This window comes from Zonotrichia albicollis, chromosome 10 (assembly GCF_047830755.1).
Source record: "Zonotrichia albicollis isolate bZonAlb1 chromosome 10, bZonAlb1.hap1, whole genome shotgun sequence".
NCBI classification, from domain to species: domain Eukaryota; kingdom Metazoa; phylum Chordata; class Aves; order Passeriformes; family Passerellidae; genus Zonotrichia; species Zonotrichia albicollis.
The window spans coordinates 24,162,190-24,177,834 of NC_133828.1; the positions used below are offsets into that span (position 1 = coordinate 24,162,190).

General features: G+C 37.9%; 2 protein-coding genes across 30 annotated transcripts in view; one reads left to right on the forward strand and one right to left on the reverse strand.

The window, feature by feature from the left end:
* TTN (titin) overlaps positions 1 to 2,802 on the forward strand; it is a 238,208-nt gene extending 235,406 nt beyond the window's left edge. For all 29 annotated transcript variants that reach the window (XM_074548385.1, XM_074548386.1, XM_074548390.1 and 26 more), the window contains 3 exons: positions 14 to 167; positions 1,117 to 1,410; positions 1,533 to 2,802. In XM_074548385.1, coding sequence (XP_074404486.1) covers positions 14 to 167; positions 1,117 to 1,410; positions 1,533 to 1,831 — 747 coding nt within the window. In that variant the 3' untranslated portion in view covers positions 1,832 to 2,802. The remainder of the gene's footprint in view (positions 1 to 13; positions 168 to 1,116; positions 1,411 to 1,532) is intronic.
* Positions 2,803 to 6,085: 3,283 nt separating this feature from the next.
* Positions 6,086 to 15,629, reverse strand: PLEKHA3 (pleckstrin homology domain containing A3). The gene is made up of 8 exons (XM_074548422.1): positions 15,343 to 15,629; positions 13,718 to 13,834; positions 12,474 to 12,629; positions 11,690 to 11,826; positions 10,575 to 10,739; positions 9,377 to 9,420; positions 8,688 to 8,803; positions 6,086 to 7,955 (listed from the first exon to the last, which is right to left on the reverse strand). The coding sequence occupies exons 1-8, from the start codon at positions 15,380 to 15,382 to the stop codon at positions 7,828 to 7,830; spliced, it is 903 nt and encodes a 300-aa protein (XP_074404523.1). The 5' UTR covers positions 15,383 to 15,629; the 3' UTR covers positions 6,086 to 7,827.
* Between the last annotated feature and the right edge of the window lie 16 nt (positions 15,630 to 15,645).

Consider the following 15,645-nt stretch of genomic DNA (forward strand, 5'->3'; position numbering starts at 1 on the left):
CTCCCCTCCTTAGATTGCAGTTTCATCGCATCTCAGAGTATCTCGCTCTAAAAATATATATTCTCTTGAGATTCGAAATGCCACAGTGAGTGACACTGGAAAATACACAGTCAAGGCAAAAAATTACCATGGGCAGTGTTCTGCTACAGCATCTTTGACTGTACTCCGTAAGTTTGCTTTTCAGATCTTGTGTTCAGAATAGTCACAACTTTTTGCTGTGGTGTGTCTACTAAAATGACTTACAATAAAATCCACTGGCAGTGTTGACTTCAGTATTTTAAGATGTTCATCTTTTTTTTAAATATTACATATACAGCCCTAAAACAGCATTAGAAATCTTTTTAACACCCTGAGTAGCACAGAGGTGCTCTATTACATCAACAGGTGCATGGTAAAAGAAAGCTATGAGCATTTGTTCTAGGATGAGTGTGTTAAGACCTTGGTGCTGGCAATTATTCTTTCTTCTAAAAGGAAAAAAAAAACTATTTACTAAAAATATCTGTTACAATAAAATGAAGTCATTCCACAGTTAAAGGTTTTTATGGCAATTTAATAGAACTGGGTTTACTATTTTATTAGCTATACCATATCCCAGTTCCTAGCATCAAGGTGTGGTTGTGATTTGCTTGCATGACTGTGTGTGGGTTTAAAGCAAAGCTGCAGTGATTGAGATTTCCTGTTGCCCTTTACAGCTACAAAACAATGCAGTGAAATACAGATTTTACTATTCTGTGTTTTTAAGAGCTTGAAAACGTTTCACAGCTTCTACAAATATCAACTGAGCACACACAATTAATTTCTCAGTGTCTAATTCTAGTCATGGTTCTAATAAGAAACACTGCGTGATGACCTGTTTTTTCTCAAGTATGTATGGTTTTCCTTTAAGGTCATACATACTGTAAGTTTTTGCCTATTTTTTAATTTCTAAATTACTGTTTGTGATTTCAGTATCTTGACTCAAATGACTGTAAACAAGTGTATACTCCACTGCAGTTTTCCATTGAAAGCAAAGTATGCCATCTTCATTTCTGTAAAATTAACCATACAGAACTGCATGACTTTGTTTGTTAATGTGATGTTGTTGCTTTTTCCTTCTATGTTTGCAATGCTCCTCAGCTCTAGTTGAAGAACCTCCGAAAGAGGTAGTATTGAAGACCAGTGGCGACGCAAGCATGCACGAAAGTTTTTCTTCTCAGTCCTTTCAAATGGCTTCTTCTAAACAAGAGGCTTCATTCAGCAGTTTCAGCAGTAGCAGCATGACTGAAATGAAATTTGAAAGCATGTCTGCCAAAAGCATGTCCTCCATGAAAGAATCCTTTGTAGAGATGAGCTCCAGCAGTATTATGGGGAAATCTAGCATGGCTCAACTGGAGAGTTCAACTAGTAAAATGCTTAAATCAGGTCTGAGAGGTGAGCATTACAATTATTGGTAGTTAGTGCTTCAGCTATCCTGAAGTAGTCCTCAGAGTAAAGCTGCTTCATGGCTTAGTGAAAACAGACTAACTTGGTATTTCTTCCCCTATTTTATAAAGGAGTACCACCCAAAATCGAAGCTCTCCCATCTGATATCAGCATTGAGGAAGGAAAAGTTCTCACACTATCCTGTGCCTTTTCGGGTGAACCTGCTCCTGAAATAACATGGTACTGCAGAGGGAGAAAAATTACCAGTCAGGACCAGCAAGGCAGATTCCACATCGAAACCAGTGAAGATCTAACCACCCTGATCATCATGGATGTCCAGAAGAACGACGGTGGACTTTATACTCTGAATTTAGGGAATGAATTCGGTACCGATTCTGCCACTGTGAATATAAATATCCGATCACCTTAGAGAGCTTAATCTGTATTATTTACACTTGTATTTTTACAAGTGATTCATATATGGACTGAAATATCTGATATGTAAATATAAAAGAAAAATATTTTTTTACCTACCTGAACGAGACAAAGTCCAGATCTATACATTATGACTTATAGTCATTATTGACCTAAGAATTTAAATCACTTTTTTCACTGACATGTACATACTGTATATAGCCGAAGTTAACGGTTATGAAGTTTTGTACCATTTATTTTATGACATTTTGAAACGTAACTTTTGGAACTAACAGTTGGCAGGGGAAAGTTTCCTAGCAAACGACTACCCAGCTCAACATTTAACTAATTTTTGCGCCTCAACTCATTGTTGATGTCTAAGAATGCCTCAACAGGTAGAGAGGCTCCCTGTTGAAGATTACCTACATCTAAGACATGATACTGTGCACAGTATTTCATACGTGCACAAATATTTATGTTGAATCAGAAATGTAAGGCATTGGTGATGTTTGCAATTACCCTCCTGTAAGCATTGCTTTAATGTTTTACATTCGATCTGATTATGTCATAATTTTCCTACCTGACTGACAATTTCTGGACAAAGTGCAAGCGGCCAGCACTTTGTTCACCCACTGTGTACTGTTTCTGACATATTGATTGCCTGAATAGCTTTTAAAAAAGTAACATCACCTGGCCATCCCCTTAATCAACAAAGCTATTTAGGTATTCAAGTGCAGCAGCAGTACCCCATCTCGGAGGTTCTTAGGGTGCAGTGAGTGAGTTTGTGTGGTAGTATTAGACACCCAGTAGTCACTTCCAGGCAACTAAGCAATGAACCACAGTTTGAAAACAAACTGTTGCTACAACATCAAATACCAGTCTGCACTTCAATTTGCTTTAGTTCTCCTAATGTAGTAATAGAGCTTAGTAGCTGTTGAACCTCCTTGAGATAGAATTGTTCATTTGAAATAAAGCATGCTTTCTGCACCATAAAGTCTGTGACTCCTTCTTTATTTATTATGCTGCTTTTACAGTTCCTGTACTACACTACAGAAAAAGAGTTGCTGAAACAAAAGATGAGACAGAAATGCAGTTCTCCAATGTAAACCAGGGAGTTAACTGTTGACAATCCAGCCATCTGTTAGAAACAGCCTATCTACCAGCCAGCCTTGGAAAGTTACTTCAAAAAAAATGTTCTTCATAGGTTCCTTATTGACAAAGGAAAAATTCTAGCACACGCCTAAACACTCTTACCCTGCTGTTCTTACCCTTCTGTTATTTCCAGGCTTTCCTCTACACCATCTTGGTTTTTTGGCAGCTTCAACCTGTACAGACTAGTTGACCCTAATTGCCTGGACCAACAAGTTGTCACCTACAGTGGGTGATTAATCAATTCTTCATCCCACAAGTCAGCTGACTTATCTGTCACAGCAAAGCCTGTCTTCACATTTGGGGAGCTGTGGGAGGGGTTGGGATATGTTATCTATGGGGAAAAGAGTATCAAGGTCAAAGGAGCAAGTCTGCTTCTAGAATTCACTCTGTAGAAAAAGCTTGAGAGCAAACACATTCACAGAAATGCAACACTTCAGGAGCTGTAAAATTCTCTGAAGTGGAGCAAGAGCATTACTTAGCAAACATGATGCCATCGCTGTGATTGTCAACATACCACTAACACTAAAAAAAAAACAACACCACAAACAAACTCAAGTTCATCAGAAGAAATGGAGCAGATAAAATGTTTAAAAACCTATTCCAAAAAGAATCTTTTTTTATACTTTGCTATAACCCTATCCAGATTATGCAGGAAAGCTAAAAAATAGGGACAAAACAAGGACTAATGTAAGAACAAGGATTTCAGAAAAGCTAAGCTATGGGTCAGGACTAAATCCAAATTTTTTGAAGTGATGGGAGCAATAAATGTAAGTATGAAAGTGTTTAAGAGGGCATGTTATTTCTTCCTTAGGGAGAAAAGAGCTTAAAAATATTAAGTTTAAAAGGCTGTTTATTTTAATCTTTAAACCATTCAAAGAAAAAAAAAAAACTCAAGAAAGTTTTTAATTCTCATTTCTTTAGATGTTTAAAAACACCCCAACCAACAAACTCAATACAAGAAAAAAATGCATAGGTACAGTCTTGTTTAGCTAACAAGTAACTTGTGTACACAGGCACATAACAAAGCTAACACTAAAAACACACTAGATATTTAATTATCTCAGCAGAAAGAGGTAAGTGATAGGCAGCATCTGCAGATTTAACCGTGGCCCCTTCTACACAAAGGCTACTGGAAACTCAATCTCACATGGCCTCTACTGAGTCTCAAAACACTCAGTCAATGAAGAGGAAACACACTGTGTGTTGTTGTGTGTGATGGTGTCAGCAAGTTCATTCTGCCAGCACCTCTCTGGCCCAATTCTGCACAGCACTTAAAAGCAAGCACTTTCAGCAGATGAGTCACTCATGTCTAAAAATAGGATTTAAAATACTTAGGGGCTTTGCTGAAACACAGCTTGAATAGATAATGTTGCAGGCCGACCAGCTGAGCCAGTGTTTTTCCACAAGACTGCTAAGCAAATGCTAACCTAGAGTGACATTGCTGAAGTCACAACCCAAAGCTTCGATATTCCAGTGCACAGAACACATCCCTAAGAATAACATTTTTCAAGACAACAGATTAAGCAATCTCTGGGTGAAAAGACATAAACATTTTGAATTATTTACTTATTATATCCAGGTCAAATACTGAGATTTCTAACTATGTAAGCTGACATTTGCTCTCTTAGATAGACAGATCAGATCTATTGTGCTACAGGACCAAATTTATAAAAATATCTCACCACTGATATAGTGTATGAAAGCCTTTGGCACTCATGTTTCCTGAGCGTTGATGCATAAGGAAAAACTTTTTAATAAAGCTCTGTGAGCTGCTGTATAAATCCTTCTATAAAGCTATGTATTTTCCACTAACATTTTACATGTGGCAGCCTGAGAAAAATAACTGTAATGGTGGAGAGTAATAACAACACTGAGAGATTAATTTTATTACATTTTAGCAGGTTTTCAGACATAGACATTTCCTTTATTCAGGTATCACACCGCTTGTAAAAGTTTCTAATTTGCACCAACAGCAGCTTACACTAGAATATTCAGAGATAGGGGTGTTGCAAAACTCAAGTTTATAATTTGTGAAAATGATCTTAACAAAAACAAATAGGTGTGATTTCAGTTTTTAAGTAAGGAATAACATTTTTTGCAGAAGTAACCACTGAAGTATTCCTAACTCAAAGATTGCTTTCTCTAAGGAAACAAAGTTTAAAAAGTGAAGCTGAATTACAAAGTTGAAAGACATAACCTGAATTTACAGTACTTTAAAAGCCCCTAAACACTAAAATCTCAGTAGTCATAGCTCTCCAAATCACTGAATGCCTTACCATTAATTCCTTATAATTGAAGCTGGTAATTTCTAAGCTAATTCTAATTCTAATTATCTGATGTTAGGAACTTCAGAGATATAACTGAAGTTACTGCTTTTCATCTAAATATATGTCCCATGCTTATATTCTTTAAGTGAAGAAATTTGAGCTAGTTTCAGACTGATCTCAGAAGCACGTGAGATCCAAACTAGAAGTACCAACTACCTATGCTGTTGAGGCTCAGCTCTCATTCTGCACTAGCAAGAATGATACAATCAGGCATTCCTGATAAGCTCTCCCATAAATTTAGAAATTAAATATGTAAGAGCAGCCAGGTATTTTTTAGTCTTACTTTGCATGGATCATTGTGATTCAGCCAGATAATTTTCAGAAATCACTTCTTAATTCCAGTTACCAAAGTATGACAGCATATTATCTCCACTAATTTCACTGAAATACATTTTAGGATGTTTGGCACAGGTATCTATATACAGGCTGATTAAATAGAAACGTATCACACATATAAACATAAAGCTGAAATGATGGCTTGGTGGACCTAGAAAACCTCAAAACAGCACTGAAGCAATTACATGCAAATTTTGTGCTTGGATGTGATCACAACAACTTTTGTCCTGTGCCAGTATTTAAAATTATTACTTACTACTACATTCACTGATCAGTCTCACTTTGTTTTTGCACAACATGGAGTGCAGCCTCTTTTCTTCATAGTAGGTGGAAGCAGAAAAAGGTATCTGTCATTGTGACATATAATTAACACTGCAGAAACTGGCAGAAACCTCTGTGAAGTTTCAAAAAGCACTTCTGACAGTATTATTCAAGACAACACTCTCATTGCAGTATGTAGTTTACTTCTCTGAACATCTTCTTTAATACTTATTTTTACATTTGTCGTGTCATACAGAATACATTAAAGCAAACATTCAGAAAAAAAATGTACAAGCATGTCTGTGGCTGATATGCATATGCCAGTTTGCATGAAAAGTGACAGAACTGAGCACAAATGACAGCTCTGAGCTGGTATACACAAGCCCCTTTTACAAACCATTCCATTCCACTTGAACCTGACATAATGCTTTATAAACTGGCATTTTATATAAGGCCAACAGCTCATATGTTTTTCCTCAATATTTGGACCTATTTTGATTGAGATAAATCAATATTCCAAAAATTCATAAGGAAAGCTCATATTCCCATCTGTTCTTCCCAGCCTGCTTCAAATCATTTATATACACAAAAGGAAGACTAGTCAAACCAAATTAAAGATCTGATTATAAAAACAGATTTTGGTATGTGCTTGAATACAAAAAACCCTGTACATTTATATAGCAATTGTGTAAATCAAGAACAGTAAATGGCTTGCTTCAAGTGCTCTACAGCTAAGACTTCATAGACCAAGTTCATCCCTAAACAAACACCCCAAAAATCCTTACAAAAGCTTACAATGCTAATATTAACAACCTTCTTGACCAAGGTGCTAGTAGGCACTATTGTACTATACTACTCATTAATTATTAAGAGAGTCAGACTCTGACCTCACTTACAGTTAATGCAAATTTACACTGATGTAACTGAGAGCAGAATCCATCTTCTGGTGTATACCATCCTCAAATGATATAAAGGAGTTGCAAAAACAGACCCTCCCTTTTGTATAAATATGTCATAAATAAAACATATATAGATACAAATATTCATTACTACAGCAGCTTAGAATGGTCTAACATTTCAGCTCTTGTTTTTATCACACTTTGCTAAAAACACATCTTAAGTAAGCAGAGTAAATCTTAACAGCACTGTATTAATTATTTGTGATGCTACACACCCCAGAAACAATTTATGCACATTTTGAAGCTTTCAGTAGATCTTTAGACCTTTAGTAGTGAAAGTAGGTAGAAATTTTTGATGCAAAAAAGAATAAATAAATAAAAACTATTAAATATCCCATGTTTGGTACAAATACTTCATATTAAGTTATTTTTATACATTTGTTTAGAAAAATACACTAAATATTTCTACTTTCATTGCCTAAAAATAAGGACTGGATTATGTATATCCTTGTGTTTTCAAAGGCAGCAATGTCAATTACTGCCAAGCTGCTGGAGCAGAGCCATTAGTGCCCATTCCCACAGCCCTTACACTGGCAAAAAAAAAAGCCATTGTGGGGCTAATCACAGCTCCAGGTGGATGACCTGTACAAATGACCAAGAGGCCCATGGCACAAGTTGCATTTTCTCCAAAAAAATGAAAACTTTTTGCTGAATTTTATAATGCTTGTTTACTAACATATCAGTCAGACCTCCACACTTTTTTTAAAAAGAGCTGCATTTACAAATGTGGATGCTTATCTGTTAAAGCCATCATTTGTTCCAAAAAATGCACATTCAAACTGTGAAATATTAGGAAAATACTCTTGCAAATAAACTATATAAAGATAAAATACACTTCAAAGATAGTATTTACGTTATTCTATAAAGTGCAGAGAAATCCTTCTAAAAAGGGAAATAACTACTTCCTATAACAACAGTATAATTACAGCAGCTTTTGCATAGCATTATTTATAGAAAATTTAATACTTTCAGTTGCTTCAGGAGGAAAAGGATGTAAGAGTCTCTTCCAGTTCAGATCTCTCCTTTGACACCAATTTACTTTCTTCAGGAATGGTTGATGATACCAGATCTCCATTGACAGCACCTCTAGAACAATGGGCAGATCCTATAAAGAGATCAATTAAGTATTTAATTTTCAATCCAATTTCAAAAGTATCATCCAATCTGTCAATTATTGTATTTGTAAAGTATTTCCTAAATATAATCAATCAGAAGTCAAGTTAAAGTCTGCTAGAGAGGAGTTATAATGGAGTCAAAATGCCAGCAACATTCAGAAGGAAAAACCACCGAAGAACTGACCACTAATTCAGCCCATCAAATCAGAGACTAAATTCTGATAATGACCTTTATTATTGGCAAGGATGTGTGCCTTCAGAGCTGTGCTGTTCTCTACAAAAGGCAAGAAGCCACTGAAATGAACAACCTTTCCACAATGCACTGAGTGAACTATCCCTGCAATTCACAGAAGTCAAAAAAAGGTAATTTCTTCTGTGACAATAACAGGTGTAAAACAGCAATATTCCACATCACTTACCATATAATCATTCATGTGAACAAACATCCCTTTTCTAGATAAGTCTTAATTTTATCTTGCCAGTAATCCCACTGTTCTCAATATAACTGCAAGATCATTTGCATACTCCATCTGCAAGATCATTTGTAATATCAACGGAAGCCAGCCCAAGTCAACCAGGTAACAAACTATACAAGTGCTCTGATTTATAATATAGGAATCTTACAAATAAAACATTTTTCCTCATGCCAATGTCAGTGCTGCTCTAAACAAGGAAGTAAATTGTACTGAAAGATACAAAAACTCCCTCCCTTTCAAACTTACTCCGAGACTCTTCAGAAGGTGTATCACTGTAAGATTCTGTATCCGAGTATGTTCTCCTGCGCCGCTGAGAAAATCGGTGAAGAGATGAACCCGGTTCTTTTACAGAGTGACTAATCCTACAAAGGAAGTGAGATCTATTAGCAAGCAAAATCTGTAACAACCCACACAAATTTTATATACTTTAAATTTGAAAAAATTTTGGTTATTTCCCACCCAATCAATTTTATGTACTTTAAATTGGAAATAACTTTGGTGCTCAGATTAAATTGTCAGTATTAATGCTTTTTTGCTAGTCTACCATAGCAGACTAAAAAAAGGACAGTCAACGATCTTAGTTTCACAACTACAAAGCCTGAAAGTGGAAATAAAAATGAAGGAAATAATTTCAGAAACTGAAATACTGACTGAAAAATAATGTTAGTGTTTCAAGCCTCTAATTTCATGAACTTGCCAAAACAAGTCATTCACATAAAGCTTCTAGCATGATGAAATTTTGGTACTGTATTAAAAATAGCAGCTGCCACCAGTAGCTGATAATGTGCACCTTTTGTTTTTAAAATTAGATCAATTTATCAGTTTTAATTTTTTCTCCACGCAAACAATTCGTCTCATATTTTGATTTTAATGCTAGCAAGTTCAGGGAGGTCTTTTGAGACACAAGAAAAAAACTTAAGGAAACAGAAAATTACCTTTCTGAATAGCAAGGACCAGGGTGGCTAATGGAACGCTTCATCTAGGGGAAAAAAAAAATTCCAAAGAACAAACAACACCAAAAATGTCACAAGCTACTCAGAAGAATGATATGGATATCTACATTACACCTTGCTTTATTTACAGTCTTTACAAAGAGAGACTGCAATATTTTTTTTTTTAAAAAGCAACCACTCTCAGTTAAAAATCTGATTAAACCATATGAAAATAGATGGATTGCCATCAATATTAAAAGTTTTACACATTCACACAGGAAATAGTTCACTACAAAAAGATGCTACCTCCTGTCTGTAGAATTCCTTCTCTCTTTCACTGAAGCTCCTCAAGGAGTCATTGTTAATTGCTATGATATACAGAAGTATCAAGACATTTTTCCTTTACCAATGGAAGTTCAAATTCCTCATTACACAATAAAGCCAAATTATGCCTCTTGATTCCTTGTGGTTTCTCTGCTATTACTGTCAAATCTCTATGTATATCAAAGAAAGTTACTATTTTAAATCATAATGATCAGCTTTGTAAGTAAAGTGATTGAAGATAGAGATGAGAGATCCATATGGAAAGAAAGAGGTTCCCACAACAATATTGCACAATACAGCTCATCTTGGAATACATACACAGAACTGAGAAAGCATTTGATTCTCCATACATTGTCCTTCTAAGGGAATTAATTAATAGTGAATAGTTATGCAAGTAACATATTTATCACGATATATCTTTTTGTTAAATAAGGGAATGATATATTAATACAAACATCTTAAATTACATACACTGAAATATATGCTATCTTGCTAAAGTGCTTTAAGTCACAAACCAGTTAAGCAAGAGGTGAAGTTATGCAATTTTTATGATCAGTGTATAGTTAGTACTCTAAAAAAACCAAACAGTTGAACTGAGGAAAAGTTAAACCTCATTCATTTATGAGGTACCTCATTACAGGGCCTTGACATGTATGATAAACTGCTCTGATGATGTAAAGGCTAGCAAACTGCAAAGCAAAGGACTAAGAACAGAAAACTGATTTATATTTGGGACCAGTACTGACTTATAACTCAATCAAGATTTCAACTGTGAATATCATAGCATGTAACAATAGCACAGCATTCTGCCACTCCTCCCCCCAGCCTAACCACCAGGATGACACTTAGAAAAGATAATATTTCAAAATGTCAAAACCATTTGAATAGGTGATGGTGACACAGGAGAAACCAAGGGATCAGGGTGAGGCAGCTGGAACATTTCTGGCTTAAACTTGGCATTAGCAATCTTCACACATTCTTCAAGTGTTGTGATAAATGTATTACATGTGGCACTAAGCAAGGAAGAGGCTTCATTCATGTTCTGAAAGTAAATGAAAGCACAAGCATAAGCAAGGAAAAAAAAAATATTCAAATACAACTTTCCTCCACCACCTTTCCCAGACACACTAGTCTCCCTCATTACCACTAAGAATTTATATTTCCCATTTTTTTAATCAAATGTATGCCTTACCATAAGGCAAATTTAAGAAAACACATGTGACAGCATTGCAATTTCTTTCTGACATCTGAATTTCTTTAAGGTACCAGCCAACAATGCCTTACTGCAAAGCTTGTCTCAGAGTGACTAACTGGTATCAGAAGATCATTCAGTGAAACAAATGAATTGCAGCAGAAGGTGTGAACAGTTTTCTCACTCTAGAGCAAGGAGCTGCAGGTCCATTTCACCTACCTAAACTGAAAACTTGCTCTGTTGTCACTGTCAACCCCTACCTTTGCACTAAAGGACCAACAGCATTATTCACATGCTGCTCAAGAGTGCAAAGAATGAAGCCATTCACAGTTTCCAGTCCTTTCATTCAAAAGCAGGAATACATTCTAACATTGTACTTGCACACATTCAGAAACAGATATCTACACTGCATGTTTCCAATGCCTGGAACACTAGCTTTCACTGATAAGAAAATGGAATACCATCCCACAGAAGAAAGTAAGAATGGACAAACTAAGATTGTTTCAACTACTTGAACAGAGATGCAAAACAAGACAAAATATTGTATTTCTCATATGATAGTTCTACTGGCCTTTCAACCAAATGGCTGAGGAACACAATTGGTTCCTAACACCTGGCACAATGACAGTTAAACCATCCAGGTACTTTACACACAGAAAATCACTATTAGTACATCTACACACAAGCATTCAAAAATTGACATGAGCACTGGGGAGATTAATAAGGTTTAAGACAACAACAGTAACTTGTCGTGAGGTGTATTATATAATGGAATGACAAGTAATTCTAGAATTGTGCACCTCAATGCTGGGGGGAGAGCGAGTCTCATCATGGTGAACAAATTCTTGTATGGTATGAACTTGCTGCATCAAAAGATCACAGTAGAGACGAAGTTCTGACATTTTGGTTTTAAGAGATTCATTGGTCTCACTTATTTCTATGGAAAAAAATGGAAATATCAATTTATTGCATACAATGTACATACACATTGTAATATTTAAGCACTTTTCACTTAAAGATCAATTTAAAAATCCACTTAAACCTTCACTTGATTTTGAGGAAAACTGGATTCTACAATGAATCAAGAATTACACTTGAAGCAAACAATACTTTTGGATAACTGGTGCTAATTTAATTGCTATTATGAAAAAGACACATTATCAGAAAAAATAAAGTTGAAATCTTTCTTGGCTGCTATGTAATGTTGAAAAAAATAATGGATAAAACTTATGTCACCCACCAGAACGGCTGGAAACAGGTACATTAAGCCTTTCAAGAGAAATTATGGAAAAAGTAATAGTTACTATAAAGAGTTAATATAACATCAGAAATGAAATGTCTTCACAACAACTACAAACAATATGTTTATTCTAGTGACAACAACACCTTGTAGCATTTCAGCTTCTTCAGATACAAGAGATCAATGCAGGTGACTTCTAACTCTAACACTGAGGGGGAATTTACCATAGTGACGACTACAAATAATTACAGTTTATATTAAAAGACTTTGCACCACAACATTTATACTATGATTATTGGAAGAAGTGTTACCTAGTAACTAGTTACTCTAGGTAACATACATACCTTTTTCTTTTTTTGTTCTGGTATCTGCTAAACAGGCTTTGGCACTCCCCAGTGCCACCAGCCATCTTTGCCTTTCAGCTGCATTAACTGCTTTCATATAGAAATGCTGCTCCCCTGGGATGATTAGCTCCATTCTTGTGTTGTCTGTCGCATGAACTTGTGATAGAAGAGAAAAAAAACTGAAATAATAACCTCAACTGAGTAACAATCATTTATTAAATAGTGCTCAAAGTGTTTTAAAATGCTTATGATAATCCCACAGTAATACAGTAAATCACAAAGCACCACTGTTAAGTAAGGAAAAGCCCAAAGCTGCTCAGCCTTTCTCCCCCTTTTCTTCACAAAAAGAACAAAATAACAAGCAAAATCAAGTAGAATGGCAAAAAGAAAAAAAAAATTTACAAGTGATCCTCCCCTCTTTACATTTTACTGATTTCATCTACACTAAAGAAACACTAACAAAAAGGAGCTACCACATGAAAAACTAATTGGGCCACTTGGTGGGCCATGTAAAATAAGTTCCACTTTTTAATATGAAAGTACCCACATCACAAGCTGAGTCACCTGTGAGGACCTGGAAAAAATTCATAGTCAACAGCAATGGGAAGCTAGAAAACACCTTGCTATTAGCAAAGGAGGCCGACCTACAGTTAGGAATACTCTAAAGACTAAACTCTTACTTCAGAACAAACCATTCACTTACTGTCTGAAATACACCCATCACCTGTGCATGTGTGCAGCTGCCAACAGTGACAAAAGTACAAAGTACTCAGGAAACCAAAAGACTAAACACTTCTGGTTTAAAAGAATTGCCACTTTTGGATCATTGCTGCTGCTCTTCTGGAAAACTGGCTTTCATGATTCAGTCTCTATCCCTGCTCATAAGAGGAAAAAGCAGTAGAACTAAGCAGCTAGCTAACATAACTTTAAGCATGAACCATGTGCACATAACTATTAAAAACAAAAAGTAACAAATGGTGTGTTCTAAATCTCAACACAGAACTCTATTATAATACATTAATAATTATTATTTGTGCTAATGAATAGTATTAATATTGATAATATTAATTATTAATATCTGTGATAATTCATTATTATCGATGAACTATGAAGCTGACACACTGGACTATAGGTAAACAAAAATAGAGGAGGAAAAACATGTGATGCAAAAACGTATGGTTGGTGATCTTTTCTATTTCCATGGCAGCTAAAATATTCTCAAGCAGAAATCTATTAATTCTTACCTTTTATTTCACACACAGCCATCTTTATACTTCCTTTGCTGCCTTTGCAAACATCATCCTGGGAATCATAGTATGACAATATCCCATTGTCTAAAACAAACCACCGAGGCTGCCAACCTAGGGAGACCAAAAATGTGAAAGTTTAGTCTAATTCCTAAATTGTAAATAAAATGAATCTATTTGGCTGATAAAACATTAACAAAAGAGGCAAACATTAAATTATTCTTGTAACACACCAGGAAGAAATCATCTGTGCAGTCTGAAGACCAAAGCCACTCAATAACCAGACTACTGTTATATGGAAGCCCATGGAAGGGTTCTGAAGTTCCCTGGTTTAGAGGACTACTGGCTTCCAGCAGAAGTTTGTTGCAGGCTAACAGTCCATGGTATGTATAGCATTCACAGCTACTGTTGAGTATTTGCTTATTAAATAACAGACTTAAAGAGGAGCAAACACCACAAGAGTTCATTATCCATTTATCTTTTGCGGCAGCAACGTTTTCAGTAATGTAAGTGAAAGTGACAACTTTCATTGTTTTGGAAACAACTTTGTGCTCATTCTTTCTCTCATAACCACAACCTTTCCTCTATGTGTTTTCTCTATAGTTACTGTGAAGAAGAGACAAAGACATCAAATATCTATTTAATTACAGTACAACTGCTTCCTTTTACAAGAAAGGCAATTATGTATCTGTGGACACATAACTGCTCTGAAAGATGCAAGATTTCACTCTGTACACTTCATATGACAGCACATCCATACAATCCTCACAACGTGGCCCACATTTTATAACCCCTCAGAACCAACTTTCACACCACTTAACACTCACAACCTGCATATGCTGAAACAGAATTCACCACATGAAGTGCTGAAGAACCAGAGGGCAAAGAAGATACTGCCACAGCAGTGTAATAAGAGGCACGATAAAGCATGATTCAATGCTGATCTGTTTGGGAGAGTCCTATCACAGTGACAGGGGAGAAACGTTTCACCTTGACACCAGTGCCTGCCCACTGCCTGCCCCAGAGGGAGATGGTGTCTCTATTACAGCAGAGGATCAGTCAAAGAGAACAAGGCAAATGCTGATATTCGGTGCAGAACTTTTTGTCTGCAGCGTCTCCAAAAACACATTTAACGAAACTGATGTTCATCATGCGCTTTCCAGGCTGGGATACAGGAGCTCCCTGTCCCGCTGAGAGTCTCTGACTAACTCGGCAAGGCGCAATCCAGGCGGCGAGAGCGGCTCGGCAGAAGGCCAGGGCCGGCACAGCTCCGTGCGGCTGCCGGGGCAGTGGGTTCACCCGGCCCGGCCCGGCCCGGCCCGGCCCGGCCCGGCCGCCGCCCGCACCGGGCGAGAGCGAGGAGCGCTGCCCCCCTCGGCCCGGCCCCGGAGCCGGCTCCAGGCCACCGCCGCCCCAGGGCCGCCTCCGTGGCGACGCTCGGCTGCTCTCCGGGGCTTATCTCCGAGCACCAATGTCTCAGCCAACGCGTTACCGACAGCTCCGGCCGGCCGCAGCACGCCGGCAGCCCCCGAGGCTCAGCAGCAGCAACAGCAGCGGCGCATCACGGCCGGAGCCGAGCCGAGCCCCAACCGCCGCCCCCCGGGCCCGGCCCCCGCGCCTACCCGCTAGATAGTTGGTCCACTTGTACAGGACCCCCTCCATCGCTCAGAGCCCGGCGCCGGGCCGCATCCTCCTGCTCCGCCGCGGGGAACGGGCGGCCGCGGCCGCCGCGGGGATGGCGCTCCCCTCCCGGCCCCACCGCTGCCTCCCCCGCGCGGAGGCGGAGCCGCTCAGCTCAGGCGCGGCGGCCGCGGCGGCTCCGGCGGCGCCGCTCGCCCCGCGGGGCGCTCTGCGTCCCCCATGCGCGCCCGGCCGCGCTCCCAAGCCCGCCGCCCCGCGGCCGCTTCCGACGTCCCTTCCACTTC

Bases quoted from the DNA above. Each gene is read 5' to 3' on its own strand.
- PLEKHA3 (XM_074548422.1), bottom strand. From the start codon at position 15,382: ATGGAGGGGGTCCTGTACAAGTGGACCAACTATCTAGCGG. The intron at 13,835-15,342 runs GTAGGCGCGGGG...TGGTCTCCCTAG, and splicing joins GTGGACCAACTATCTAGCGG to GTTGGCAGCCTCGGTGGTTT. The intron at 9,421-10,574 runs GTTTTGACATTT...TTTTTCCCCTAG, and splicing joins CACCATCACCTATTCAAATG to ATGAAGCGTTCCATTAGCCA.